The sequence below is a fragment of the Apiospora kogelbergensis genome (genome assembly GCF_038363985.1).
Source record: "Apiospora kogelbergensis strain CBS 113332 chromosome Unknown utg000001l_segment0_segment0, whole genome shotgun sequence".
Classification (NCBI taxonomy): domain Eukaryota; kingdom Fungi; phylum Ascomycota; class Sordariomycetes; order Amphisphaeriales; family Apiosporaceae; genus Apiospora; species Apiospora kogelbergensis.
Genome location: NW_027117418.1, coordinates 259164 through 271818, shown reverse-complemented (window position 1 = coordinate 271818; position 12655 = coordinate 259164). Strand labels below are relative to the sequence as shown.

The 12655-nt window shown below is 56.7% G+C and overlaps 3 protein-coding genes across 3 annotated transcripts; all 3 read right to left on the bottom strand.

The window, feature by feature from the left end:
• Positions 1-637: 637 nt before the first annotated feature.
• PG998_000079 (uncharacterized protein) lies at positions 638-1126 on the bottom strand (the record flags this gene model as incomplete). Its single annotated transcript, XM_066866897.1, has 1 exon — positions 638-1126. The coding sequence occupies one exon, from the start codon at positions 1124-1126 to the stop codon at positions 638-640; it is 489 nt and encodes a 162-aa protein (XP_066735312.1).
• A 2062-nt stretch (positions 1127-3188) lies between these two features.
• On the bottom strand, positions 3189-4715 carry PG998_000078 (uncharacterized protein; the record flags this gene model as incomplete). Its single annotated transcript, XM_066866896.1, is given in 3 exon segments — positions 3189-3527; positions 3574-3952; positions 3967-4715. The coding sequence occupies 3 exon segments, from the start codon at positions 4713-4715 to the stop codon at positions 3189-3191; spliced, it is 1467 nt and encodes a 488-aa protein (XP_066735311.1).
• A 926-nt stretch (positions 4716-5641) lies between these two features.
• Positions 5642-12655, bottom strand: PG998_000077 (Acetyl-CoA carboxylase; the record flags this gene model as incomplete). Its single annotated transcript, XM_066866895.1, has 4 exons — positions 5642-7176; positions 7228-12068; positions 12127-12271; positions 12346-12655. Coding segments are annotated over 4 exons (6831 nt in total), but the record flags the coding sequence as incomplete, so codon positions are not given.

The following is a 12655-nucleotide window of genomic DNA, read 5'->3' as shown; positions in this document are numbered from 1 at the left end:
GTGCACCCTTTCGAAATTCTCGGTTTGATTGATGGATTAGATAAAAACCGCATGTGCTCCAATTGGGGGAGAAAGGCTTTGTTTATGGCGCTCCCGTCATCATGACGTACATCGCTGGTAGGTTCTTCTTTCTGTTAGCAGGGGTTTGCGCTAAGCTGGCGCGCCCTGAACTGAGTGAGCCCTGAAGCGGTAGAGGCGTACTGGAGGTGCATTAGCTTCACCACTCCCAACGGGTTTAGCCTGCACCTGTCTGACATGGTTGAAAGCAATTGTACTGTTCAAACTGATGCCTATCAAAAAGATGGTGTCGTCTTACAGCATTGGGTCACGAATTCACAGTGCAATTGAGAAAGCAAAAGAGAATCTTTTTGGAATGATACGCTGATTAATCAATTGTCGTTATATATACAGCATTATTCATAACAGTAGCGGTTGGTTTCCTTCGCAGGGCCAGAGCCGCAGAAATATATGTACAAGGTATCTTTGTTTGGAAGGTTGGGGAGCAGTTGCGCCAGTCTCGGTATCGGAATGGTCAGGGGTAGTCTCGTCCGCCATGTCAGACACCATGTCGTCACTGTAGGAGTAGGAGGTCACCGACATGGCGCGCTGGCGAGTTATGACGGGTCAAAAGAACAACTTAGTTGCGGTTGTTCTTCTGGGCCTTCTCCAGCGGGCAGACGTCCATCTTGAAGTACTGGGGGCCGGTGTAGCGCTGGGTCTGGACGGCGCCGTTGTTGTCGACAACGAGGTCTTTGGCGGGGATGTCGTAGCAGAAGCTGATGTTGGAGCGGCTGTTGAGGGGGTACCAGAGCTCGAAGTCGAGGCCGCCCTCCTGCGTCTTGGCGACGGACCAGTGGTAGGCGCCGTTGGTGGTGTTGCCGACCTTGCAGCCGCTCTGGTCGGCGACGGCGGGCAGCATGTCCGGGCCCTGCACCATGGCGCTGCAGGTCGAGGGCGGGATCACGCCCGGCTGGCTCGACGCGCCGAACTTGTAGTTGCAGAAGGTGCTGTGGGGCACGCAGGCCGCCTGGAAGCCGTTGATGTACTGGGCCTGGTTCTGCTGGCGGGGGGCGACGGCCATGGCCGAGGCCGAGGCGGCGAAGGCGGCGAGAGTAGCGAACTGCATTTTGATGGTAGAAGAGTTGTTGGATTAAAAGGTATTTGGTTGTAAGAGTGGGTAAGATTATGGTGTGGGTATCTTGATGAGGATGAAGATGAAAGAGTCGGTATAAGTAGAACTGGAGGTCGGCCGTTCTACTTATACATCACCAGCGCCCGAGGAAAGCAAAGAGTGGCCCTCTCATGATTCCGTGGCATGGCTGGATACTGGGATATCATGGAGTTTGCCATCGACATCACCACTGACAGGGGCTAGTGGTGGCCGATCCTTTCGTATTATTGATCGCGACTGCAACCCATCTCCATTTTCCGTGGCCCCGCCCAACCACCTCCAATGCTGCACCGGCCATTTGCTGGCGCTTGTTCCGTTTCTGTCCTGCTTTGCGATGAACCTCGACGTCATTCGCCCCTGGTGTTTCCCGCCTGCGACCTCTATTCGCACAACTGCTCGGCTGAAAACGCCGGGCCGTCATTGGCCGGCTGTTTCGGGGAGCTCGGCACTCTCTGGCACTTCACTTAGACAATTGGTAGTCCATGCGCCACCAAGATCCGATGCTACTGTTTTCCTCTGCCAGCCCAGTGGAAGAGGGGTCCAAAGTTAGTGGAGTTGCTCCCCTAGGAAACCAGCGAGGGCCCCTGCAGATTAGAGAATAAACAAGAACAGTCTTCTGCCGACGTGTCTGCTCATTATGACCTCAACCAAAAACAAAAACTGGCGATAGCAAATAGAGATCCCCAACAACCCGTGCCTGGTTCGATGGAACCTCGAAGAACACCGTCGATTCCTGCCCTGTTCGGATCTTGCGAACCCAGCAATGAGCCCAGAAGGGAACGTTACACCTCCTTTTGGCGCATCCACTCTGCCAGCAAAGGGGGATTTAAGCTTGCGATCGACGTCACCTCCTAGTAGGCTAGGATAGCGATCTGCCATGCACTAATAAGCCGCCCGCACTGCCGCACCCGCCCTCAAGCTGAAGAACAAGGCGACAGACAGGCGGCACAGGGAGCTGCAGTCAACTTGGAGCCCTCAGTTGTTAACCAACGACACCGCCACCGGCCTGCGTCACTAGTGACGCTGTGCCCAAGAGGCTACTGCGACTTGCAGGAACCACGAAGAGCCGGGCAACCGAGAGCCGTATCAAATCCTACACTGTTGCTATGTTTAGACCTGTACAACTCATACGGGTCTAGCAAAAAGAATTCACGGAATTCAACTGACTCGAGCTGAACAGTGTTCGGTTGGAATAGCTACATGCAAAAGCTATCCATTAAACATGTCACAAAACATATCACAACTCACACCCGAATTCTCTCATGATCCACACTCCCTCGCCAGCGTCATCGCATAGCATAACTCACGTCCTTGCCCAAGAGACACGTGCTGAGGCCTCTCCCCTATTCGTGTGCAATCTGCCTGGTCCCAGGTAAAGCAAAACCATAGCAAGGGGATCAATCACCTACCAGTTCGTCGAAAGTTGGATCGCCTCCAATAATTTACATCGCTGGCGTGGCATGGGGAGCGAGCGGTCAAGCAAGTCCGCCTCCTGCTTGCGCGTCGTCTTTGTCTTCTGCTCTCCTCTCAAGCGGTCAGCGCCAACACCGGTTATTCTTTCTCGTGATCAACAACACTCGCAACCATATGAACAATATCAAAAAGTTATGCCATCTGCTAATTGTAACAAGAATTGTGTTGCGTGCAGAAGAAGCAAAAAAGAGAAATTTTGCACTAGCCGCGAATCGAACGCGGGGCCCATCGATGGCAACGATGGATTTTACCACTAAACCACTAGTGCCTTCTCCCAACAAAGTGGGATAATTCATGTAAAAAGTTGCCGGTAGGACATGTTATATAGTTCGAAAATATGCTGGATCTCCTGGACTTACGAAGCAATCCCATCCCCATCTACCCCAGCAACTCCTTGCTAACCTCCGGCGAGTTGATAAACGCAATCTGCTCCCTCCTCCACGTATCCTCCTCGACCCAGCTGCGCGTCGCATTCAGCACCATGTTGGTCGGCCGCCGCAGGTCATACACCGGCCACTGCGGCAACACCACCCCCCCCTCCGAGTCATTTCCCCTCCTTCTTCTTCTCTCCGTCCCTTTGCGACCGCCGTTCGGATCCGAATCCCAAACGAAGTTCACATAAGCCCGCCCGATCGCCCGCGCCAGCGCCATGTGGCTGTCGTACGCCGGACTCGGCCCCAACCCCCGAAATGTTCTGGAAGCTGAACGCCACGTTCTGGAAGTGCTTGACCCCGTCCCACGCCTTGCCGTCCCACGGCCGCTGGTCGAACCGGTAACTGTACACGGGCGTCGATCCCGGTCCCGGAGCGCTGAACAGCTCCGCCATCCGCCGCCGCTGCGCCCCCATGACCAGGTCCGACCCCAGCGCCGCGCCGCGCCGCCACTGCGCGCCCGCGCCCGGCCGCCGCGTGCAGTCGGTGACGGCGTACGGCGGCGCGCGGCAGGGGGTCGTCCGGGTAGAGGGCGAGCAGGCGGCGCAGCGTCGGCGGCGTGAGGGCGTAGCCGCGCCACGCCAGGAACGCGTCGAACAGCTGCGCCTCCGTGTCCTGCGCCGCGTCGCCCGCCAGCGCAAACGTCTCGTCCGTGTTGGCGCCCGTCATCAGCGGCACCCGCACGAACCGGTCTTCGCGCATCAGCTGGCTCGGGTACCCCGTCAGGAAGTCGCCGTCGAGCAGCGGGTTCCAGACGGTCGTGGGGTGCGCCGCGAACAGGGCCGCCGAGTCGACGGACCGCAGACACGCGAGCGGGTCCGGGGATCCGCCGCACCCGACCGTGCGCGTCAGGTTCTCGGCCGCCGCGGCGTACCAGCTCAGCGGCTCGACCTGCGCCCCCGTCGGCCCCCGCTCTCGAGGATGGCGGAGCGGAACAGCCCGTCGTCGCGCCCGCCGTGCGCGAACATCTGGTACGCGATGCTCTGGGCGCCGGCGCTCTCGCCCCAGACGGTGACGCGTCGCGGGTCGCCGCCGAAGCGCGCGATGTTGTCCTGAACCCAGCGCAGCGCGAGGCGCTGGTCGAGCAGGCCCGCGTTGCTTGACCCCTCGGCTAGCAGCTGCGGCGTTTGCAGGAACCCCCACATCCCGAGGCGGTAGTTCATGCTCACGCCCACGACGGGGCGGCCCATGTCCTGGCTCGCCCGCACGATGCCCGAGAGGTTGTACTGCGGGTCCGCGGTGCTGCCGAGCGAGAGGCCGCCGCCGTAGATCCAGATGAGGACCGGCAGCGGTTCCTTGGAGGCCGATACCTCCGCGGCCGTCGGACGCACCACGTTGATTGTCAAACAGTCTTCGGAGAGGTCGAAGTTGGATCCGTACTGCATGCAAGAGTGGCCATACTCTGTCGCGTTCCTCGTGCCCTCGAACGAGGCATTGATGCTCTGCGGCCAGCGCCAGCGCAGGGGGCCGACGGGCGGTTGGGCAAAGGGCATACCGAGGAAGGCGTCTTGGCCCCAGGTCGGGAGATGCAGACCCTCATATGTCCCGTTGAGTGTATGGACTGTTGGTGCAGACTCGGCGCCTACTGCCGCCACACTGGCAGCGAGGAGACTGAAAACGTAATCCCTCCGCAGCAACATCGTGATGACCGTGAACGTTCTTTCTCTGATTTCTTCTCGCAGTCTAGAAAGGAACCAGTGTCCTTGCTGTTGCTCACCTCCGGATACTTATACTCCATTGTGATAGTGATTCTGCGACATGCGATTGGAGGAAGAATCCCCAACTTAGCCGTGACAGGGGGAGGGAAGTGCTTTGCGGGGAAACCTGGGGTTCATTGGAGTCCAGAAGGGTCGACTGAGTAAGGCCTTGCAGCTATGCATAACGCTAGCCAATGAAAGCCACGGGGCCGGAGGGTGACCAGGTGTATTCTTTATTCTCGACTACTTAGGTCGTCTGCAGAGTGTAGGTGTTTCTTCCCTTGAGGGGGAGGGTAGACAAATTCTGACCGTCTTTTGGGAGACTGAACCGCGAGTTTAAGTTCGTCCATCCTGCCCTTTATACATACTATAAGTGTTCAGTTTTCCTTGATGTGCTTTCTAGTCGCTCGAGCTTGTCCAAGCAGGAATCAATTGAAATACCTAGAATGCCGGCTTCGGGAGACAAGGGATGAACGCGCTGTGTGTAAATTTTAGCTCCATTTACCAGTTAAGATAGGCGGATGAAGAGTATAGTAATTAGCGGTCCCATCGAGAGTAGATATCCCGTGATGATAAGTATACATGCGTAAGGTGTACGACAGATAAGAGTTATGGTACCACTTGTAAAGTATCTGACAACATATTACGACAGACCAAAAACACGTAGAAGCCCAAGCATAATGTAGTGAACGTTGAAATAACATGAATCATTGCCCTTCCTTCAAAAGCTATTTAAGTAGAGTACCGGAAACACCATCCATCGTACACGAAACATCAAAGTTATATATACACGTTAATCATCCATCCATCCATCCATCCCAAGCCTTTCATATACCTTCCCTGTTATAATCCCATGCCAATTTCTTTTTTTACTGGAGATACTTGAGAATAGACTCACGCTCCTCGACGGGCATCATGTGCAAGATGTCCTTCAGCCCCTTCAAAGTGGACTCCTTGTCGCCGCGGAGCATGTCGGACACCGAGTTGGCCACCGCCTCGCTCTTGAGCTGCTTCACCTTGGTGGTGACGGTCTCTGCGTTCTCCTCGAACCACGTGGCCACGGCCTTGTCGTTGGTGTCGTAGTCGGCGACGCCGGTCCAAGCCGCCAGCGTCTTCTGGTTCAGCAGACGGTCGCGGCTGGGAGCCGACGACGTGGTGCTGACGTTGGACTTGGAGGACGCCTCGCTCATGCGCTTGAGGATGTACTCCTCGTTGAGTCTGCGGCGCACGCGCCAGTAGAAGAAGCGGCGCGCGTTCTTCCACTCGATCTCGCGGCGGATAGTGCCCTTGGCCTTCATGCGGCCAGAGCGGTCGTGCAAGTCGGCAAACTGGATGCTGATCTGGGCGTAGATGGGCAACAGCTGCTTCTCGCGCTCCGACATCTTGAGCTTGACCTCTTCCAGCTGCTCCTTGTTCAACTTGCTGTCAGCCGCCTGCTTCTTAAGATCGGCGTAGACGGGGTCGTTGCGGGCCATGGTCTCGAGTTGCTTCTCCTTGCGGTACTTGATACCAATGATACCCTCGGGCTCCAGGACACCGGCACGAGAGTCGACGTCGGCGTACATCTCCATGGCCACCGGGTTGATGGTAGGATCGACGACGACCCAAGATCCTCCACGAAGCTCGCCGAAGGGAGGAATGTAGACGAAGATGGGCTGCTCGTACTTGACGAGGGCATCGACGATGTAAGAACCGTACTTCAGCACCTCGTTGTACATGTCTCGCTGACCACCAGAGAAACCTCTCCAGTTGGCGAGAATCATGAGAGGGAGCTGTTCACCGTAGTTGAAGTCGTTGATAGCCTGGGCAGTCTTGAAGGCCGAGTTGGGGTACCAGACACCACCAGCCTCGTTGGAAACTTGCTCAACCGAGTCAGGGTTGGCGGGGTCAGCAGGGCTGATGTTCTCGACGGATCGCGTCTCGACCGCAATGACACCCATAGGAATGCCACCAAGACGAGCACGACCAACAACCACAGTACGGGCCCAGCCGCCAAGGGTCTCGACGAACGAGTCCTTGTCGAACAGACCAGGCTGGAAGCCCTGGTCGTCCTGCTTGCCTCCAATGAGCCAGCGGACATCGTAGGGAGCCTTGCCCGGGGGAGTGTAGATGTTGTCACGATCCCAAGAGTCGGCGCTGGGAAGAATGGGCACCGGCATGTTGCGCATGGCGGGGACGAAGGACAGCCACTCAACAATCTTGGAGACACCGGCGAAATCGTCGTTGGCGGTCAAGTGCGATACACCGTTGCGGTACATGATTTGAGTGCCACCGAGCTGCAGGTTAGAGGTGTAGACCTCGCGACCGAGCAGGTTGTTCAGCGCGCCCGCACCAGTAAGGATGATGGGCTGGCCCTCGATCTGCACGGCACGTTGACCGAGACGAACCAGGTAAGCACCGATACCTGCGTCGTGTTAGCTTATACTACGAAGAAGGTCAATGGGGCAAAGCTTACCAATAGAGCGGCAGGTAATGAGGGTGACAGTGAAGATGTCGTTGTAGGCTCGACTGGTGGCACCAGCGATGAGACCAGATCCTCTCAGACACTCCACACCAAGACCGTCTTCAGCACCAATGATGGCGGTGATCTTGTGGCGGGTCTCGCCATCCTCGACGACCTCCTCGGTGATGACATCGCGGCTAGCACCGTCCTCGAATCGCTTCTTGGCTTCGCTGTCCAGGTACAGGTACTTGAAGCCGGACTCTTGTTTGGTCGCGTCGTTCCAGGCAACCTTGAAGTGGGGCATGAGTTCCTCAGCAAGACCGAGACGAGCACCAGAGTTGGCAGACAGGTAAATGCGAGGAATACCAAGGGCACGAGCCATCTCTGTGCACTTGTGGAAGTAGTAGTCTTCCTTGGGACCGAACGAACCGATCTTGTACGTGATGTCGTTGGCCACGATGATGAACTTACGTCCCTTGGGGTACTCGGGGGTGCGCGCCTTGATCATCCAACCAACCATGCCGCAGGTGTTGGTACCAGGCTCACGGGAGACTTCGGCGAGCTTGTTAGTATCGTCGAGAACCAACTCGTGGTAATCGATGCATTCTCCCACGGGAGGCTGCTTGGAAGCAAGCGACGGCTGGTGCTTGACGGCCTTGGCCCAGCTGTTCTGGATCGCCTGGCGGAAGAGCTCCGGGAAATCGTAGACGTACTGGGTACCCATCAAGTGAGCCTTGTAACGCTTGGGCTGCAGGGCGTTCTTGGTTGGGTAAGGAGTGGTGACAGACAGCAGGTGCATGGAACCAATCTTGGTGGTACCTCCGATAGAGTGGAAGACCATTTCGCCCCTCTCAGATTTGCGCTCAGCGTAGATCTCGACCTGCACAACGTAACCAGAGGTGTTGGTAATGATCACACGCATGGGGTAAGGGGTGCCGTTCTGCGGGTCCGTGCAGATGATGCGGATCTCGACCTGGGCGACACGAAGGCGCCAGGCGCGGGGTCCGAAACGGTCCAAGAAGCCTTGAAGAGAGTGCTCGACCTCTTCGGGCAGCAGCTGGAAGACGGGGGTGAAGTTGAGGAACATGTGGTTCAGATCCGAGTTGTTGTTGCCAATAATCTCCAGAGCATCGAAGATATCGTTGATAACGCGGTCGGCCTCGGAGATGAGGTACTCCGCAGTAGGGATTTCATCTCGAAGACGTCCAGGTCGAATGACGGCGCGCGTGAAGTAGCGCTTGTCGGTCTCGACACCCTTGCCGACAGCCTCGTACACGTGGATATTCTTGTTCTCCGTGAACACGGGCGAGATTCTGAACTTGTTAAGACGACCAAGCTCCAGCTGGAAAGCAAGGGCGGGCTCGACGTGACGAATACTCTCGTCCTCCTCGTACGCCGGTCCTCGGAAAGTGTAGTAAGCAGGGTAGTTACCATCCTTACGGCCACAAGCGAAGGAGACGCGGCGAACTCGGCGGGCAAGGAACTCCTCCTTGTAGGCCTCAATGGTCTCGGAAATCTTCGCAACGACATCCTGGTCGCTTTGAGACTCCGAGTCGTACACCAGTACATTGACAACATTGGACAGCTCATCGCCGGTATCGGCGCGAAGAGGCTTACGCTTGCCGCTCAGGTCGGGAATGAGGCTCGCGACCTTCTTCTTCCTGGGCAGGATCTCGAGGGCTTTCTGCAACAGCTCCTCGGCGTCGTCAAGGTAGCGACAGGGCACAATGACACCTTTTCGTGCAGGCTCCTGTGCGGTGTGGCGCGACAGGTAGGACATGTCACTGATGGAGTTGATGCGACCAAGGTTGAATTCACCGCCAGTGGGCGTACCCGGTGCAGAGGGGAACGAGGAGTTAGCAGGAATACCGAACTCGGATTGCCCAACCTTCTTGAGAGCAAAGTCCCAAGAGATGAACTGCGGCACATCGGCCTCGTCATCGTGGTATTGAACCGACTTAAGGTCGTAGGCACGGTAGGCTCGGCGAACGTAGACCTCAAGGGCAGCGATGGAGACGTAAGGGTCCTCGTGTCCGAAGAAAAGCGCGAGAACGTCGAAGACAGTGTACTTGGAGTCAATAACCTCCTTGATGACATCGAGGCTAGGCTCCCTGTAACCACCAGACTCGCCGTACTTGGTCTCAACGACAGACGAGCGCAGGATGTGCTCCATCTGAGCAGTACGCTCCTCCAAAGAGGGCAGAGAGCACTGAATGAGAATTTCACGGGCCTTCAGAGAGACCTTAGCCGTCTGGCGGGCCTCGAGTTCGGTGAGCTTGCGGAGGGCAGGTCGAAGGTACTTGTTGATGTTGCCCACGTTGGGCTGGTTGGGTCGGTACTTGTCCAAGATGGCAACAATCAGGTTGTTCTTGGAGCCGACACGGCTGTGGGAAAGCACGGTGGAAACGACCTTCATGTGGTCCTCCTTATTGTCGTCACGAAGCTTCAGGATGACATCCTCATCTTGAGATCGGTGGCCAGAGAAGAGATGCTCCACATCATAGTATGTGGTCAAAAGTTCCGAGATGGCTTGGAGCTCACGGGCCTTGTGGCCTTCAGAGTAGAGCTGCAGGATGTCACTCAGGGGCTGCAGCGTCGCTCGCAGAAGGTCGGCATCACCGGCAGAGAGGTTGTCATCCAAGAACTTGGACATGGTCTTCTGAAGGACCTTGGCTGGGAACTCGGCATTTCGAGACTTGGCCTTCTCAATGACCTGAGTCAGCATCGTGTCCAGTCGCTGAGGCATTCTAGAGTGAAGAGCCGAGTGTTGAGAGTTCCATTCGCTGTACGGAAGCTCAGGGTTGCGCAGCACAGCGATGGTCTCATCAAGAGTCTCCTTGAGAATGGTCGAGTTGTCGAAACCACTGAGAATGTTCTTCAAGGTGTTGTACAACATGCCGAAGCGCTGAGCGGGCTTGTTACCAATAACTTGAGGGACACCAAGATCGGGAAGACGGCCCAAGAATGGCGTGGCCTGCTTGACACGGGACGGGTCATCCAGAGCCAATATACCCAGGATGTCACCAGCCTCAATGGTGACACCGGGCTGCTTGATCAGCTGCACGATACCATCCTCTTGGGCAACCAGAGGCATGAACATCTTCATGACCTCGACTTCAGCAAAGGCCTGGCCGGCCTTGACGTGCTCGCCGTTCTCGACAGTGTACTTGACGAGCTTACCAGGACTGGGGGTGCGAAGCTGGGTCGGGTCGTTCTCTTGCTCGAGCAAGCAGGTCTTGCTGTCGACAGACAGACGAGTGGCACCGACTTCCTCCTTCCAGTAGACACTGTGACTGCGACCGTTGATGAGAATGAGCAGACCGCCGTCACTGAGGGCACGGACACCGATGGAGCAGCGAGAGCCGTTGATGAAAATGTGGTAGCTATCGACGCTGGCGCGGGTCGCAGTGAACTTGTAACGCTGGCTCTCGTAGATGAAGTCAATGCTGAAGACCGTCTTCAGGATATCCTTGGAAGGTACCTGACCTCGAAGGAGACCGGACAAGTATTCGGCAATGCAGTCCTCACTGGCAATGTGCGCCTTGGTAGCGGCACCACAGACGACGGCCAGCATGGGGTCCGGTCGCTCGGCTGTCAGCTTGGTGGTGATGAGCTCGTCCAACCAGCCAGTGGTGATAGTGTTGTCCTCAAAGGCCTCCGTCTCGAGCAGCTTGATGAGATACTCGACGGTGGTCCTGAAATCACCACGAATGCTGAGTTCCTTCAGAGCCACGACCATGTGCTTCCGAGACGCCGCACGGTTCTCACCGTAGGCGAAAATGTGACCAAACTGACTGTCGGAGAAACTGTGAATACTCGAGGCGGTACTGACGGAGAAGTAACCCCACACATTGGCGCTGGAACGGAAGTTGAGATCCTTCAGTACACCGTTGGAAGGCTTGAAACCCTCACCCGGGTCTTCGGATGTGATACGGCAGGCTGTGCAGTGGCCCTTGGGCAAAGGCCGACGCTGAACCTTCTCGCTCTCCGAAGACTTGAATTCGAAGTCAATCTCGGTGGAGGTCTTGGGGTCCACACCGTACATCAATCGAATATCGCGGATTCTGTGCAGAGGAATACCCATAGCCACCTGGAGTTGGGCCACCGGCAAGTTGACACCGCTGACCATTTCTGTGGTAGGATGCTCGACCTGCAGACGGGGGTTCAACTCCAGGAAGTAGAACTTGTCATCGGCATGCGAATACAGGTATTCGACGGTACCGGCGGAGACGTATCCGACCAGACGACCGAGGCGGACAGCAGCGTCCTCCATGGCTCGGAAGGTTGGCGATTGAGCAATTGTGACGGGCGCCTCTTCGATAATCTTCTGGTGGCGTCGCTGCACGGAGCAGTCACGGCCAAACAGAGAGATGTTGTTGCCGTACTGATCGGCCAACAGCTGAACCTCCAAATGTCTCGCGTCGCCGGCCAGCTTCATGATGAAGATGGGGGAACCGGGAATTTCACTGGCAGCAGCCTTGTACAGAGCCTCGAAGCCCTCCTCGGACATAGCCTTTCGGATACCCTTACCACCACCACCTTCGGAAGCCTTGATCATGACGGGGAAGCCAATGTCCTTGGCCTTCTCCAGACCCTCTTGCCACGAGTTGACACAGCCCTTAAGGTAGACGTCTTCGGCAACTGTCACGATGTCGTTGTCATCCTTCTCGACTGTGTCCACGCCGGTACCGGACCACGGGATACACGGTACTTTGGCGTGCTGCGCAACGATTGTGGAGGAAATCTTGTCACCGAGGGAGCGCATGGCGGATCCGGGAGGTCCAATGAAGACAATCTTCTTTGGTGACGCGGCCAGAGACTCGGGAAGCTTAGGGTTTTCGGAAGCGTGTCCCCTGCGAGCATTGTTAGCCACCAGACCCAAATGAACGAGACAGTTCAGTGGCGACTTACCATCCAGCCCAGACGGCATGGACGTTCATACGCTCAGCAATGTCGACAATCAGTTCAACATTGGCGTAGTTGTTGTTATTTGTGCCACCGGGGACTTCGACGTAGTGGTCGGCCATTCGGATGTAATCGGCGTTGGCAGCCAAATCTTCGGGGGGTGGCCATGACGGTGAATTGAATGGCCTTCTCGTCGCCAAACGTCTCGTAGGCCCATTTTCGCACCGATCGGATCTCCTTGACGGCGGCGATACCGTTGTTGGCGATCAACACCTGCACGCGAGGCCGCGATTAGCACACTGCCAGGACCCCCACCAAGTTCGCGAGAGCGGGGCTGTGAGGTACTCACGTTTGTGATGACGGTGTGTCCATCGTGGGCAGCCACGAAATCTTTCACCACGGACGAGGGTGCATTCTCCAATTTGTTGCCGCCGATGAAGTGGTCGGCGATCCGGTGCTTCTCGGCGTATGACACCTTGCCGTTGCTGACGGGCACCGTCCGGTTTCCGTTGGTGGTAGCCATTGTGTGTGTTGG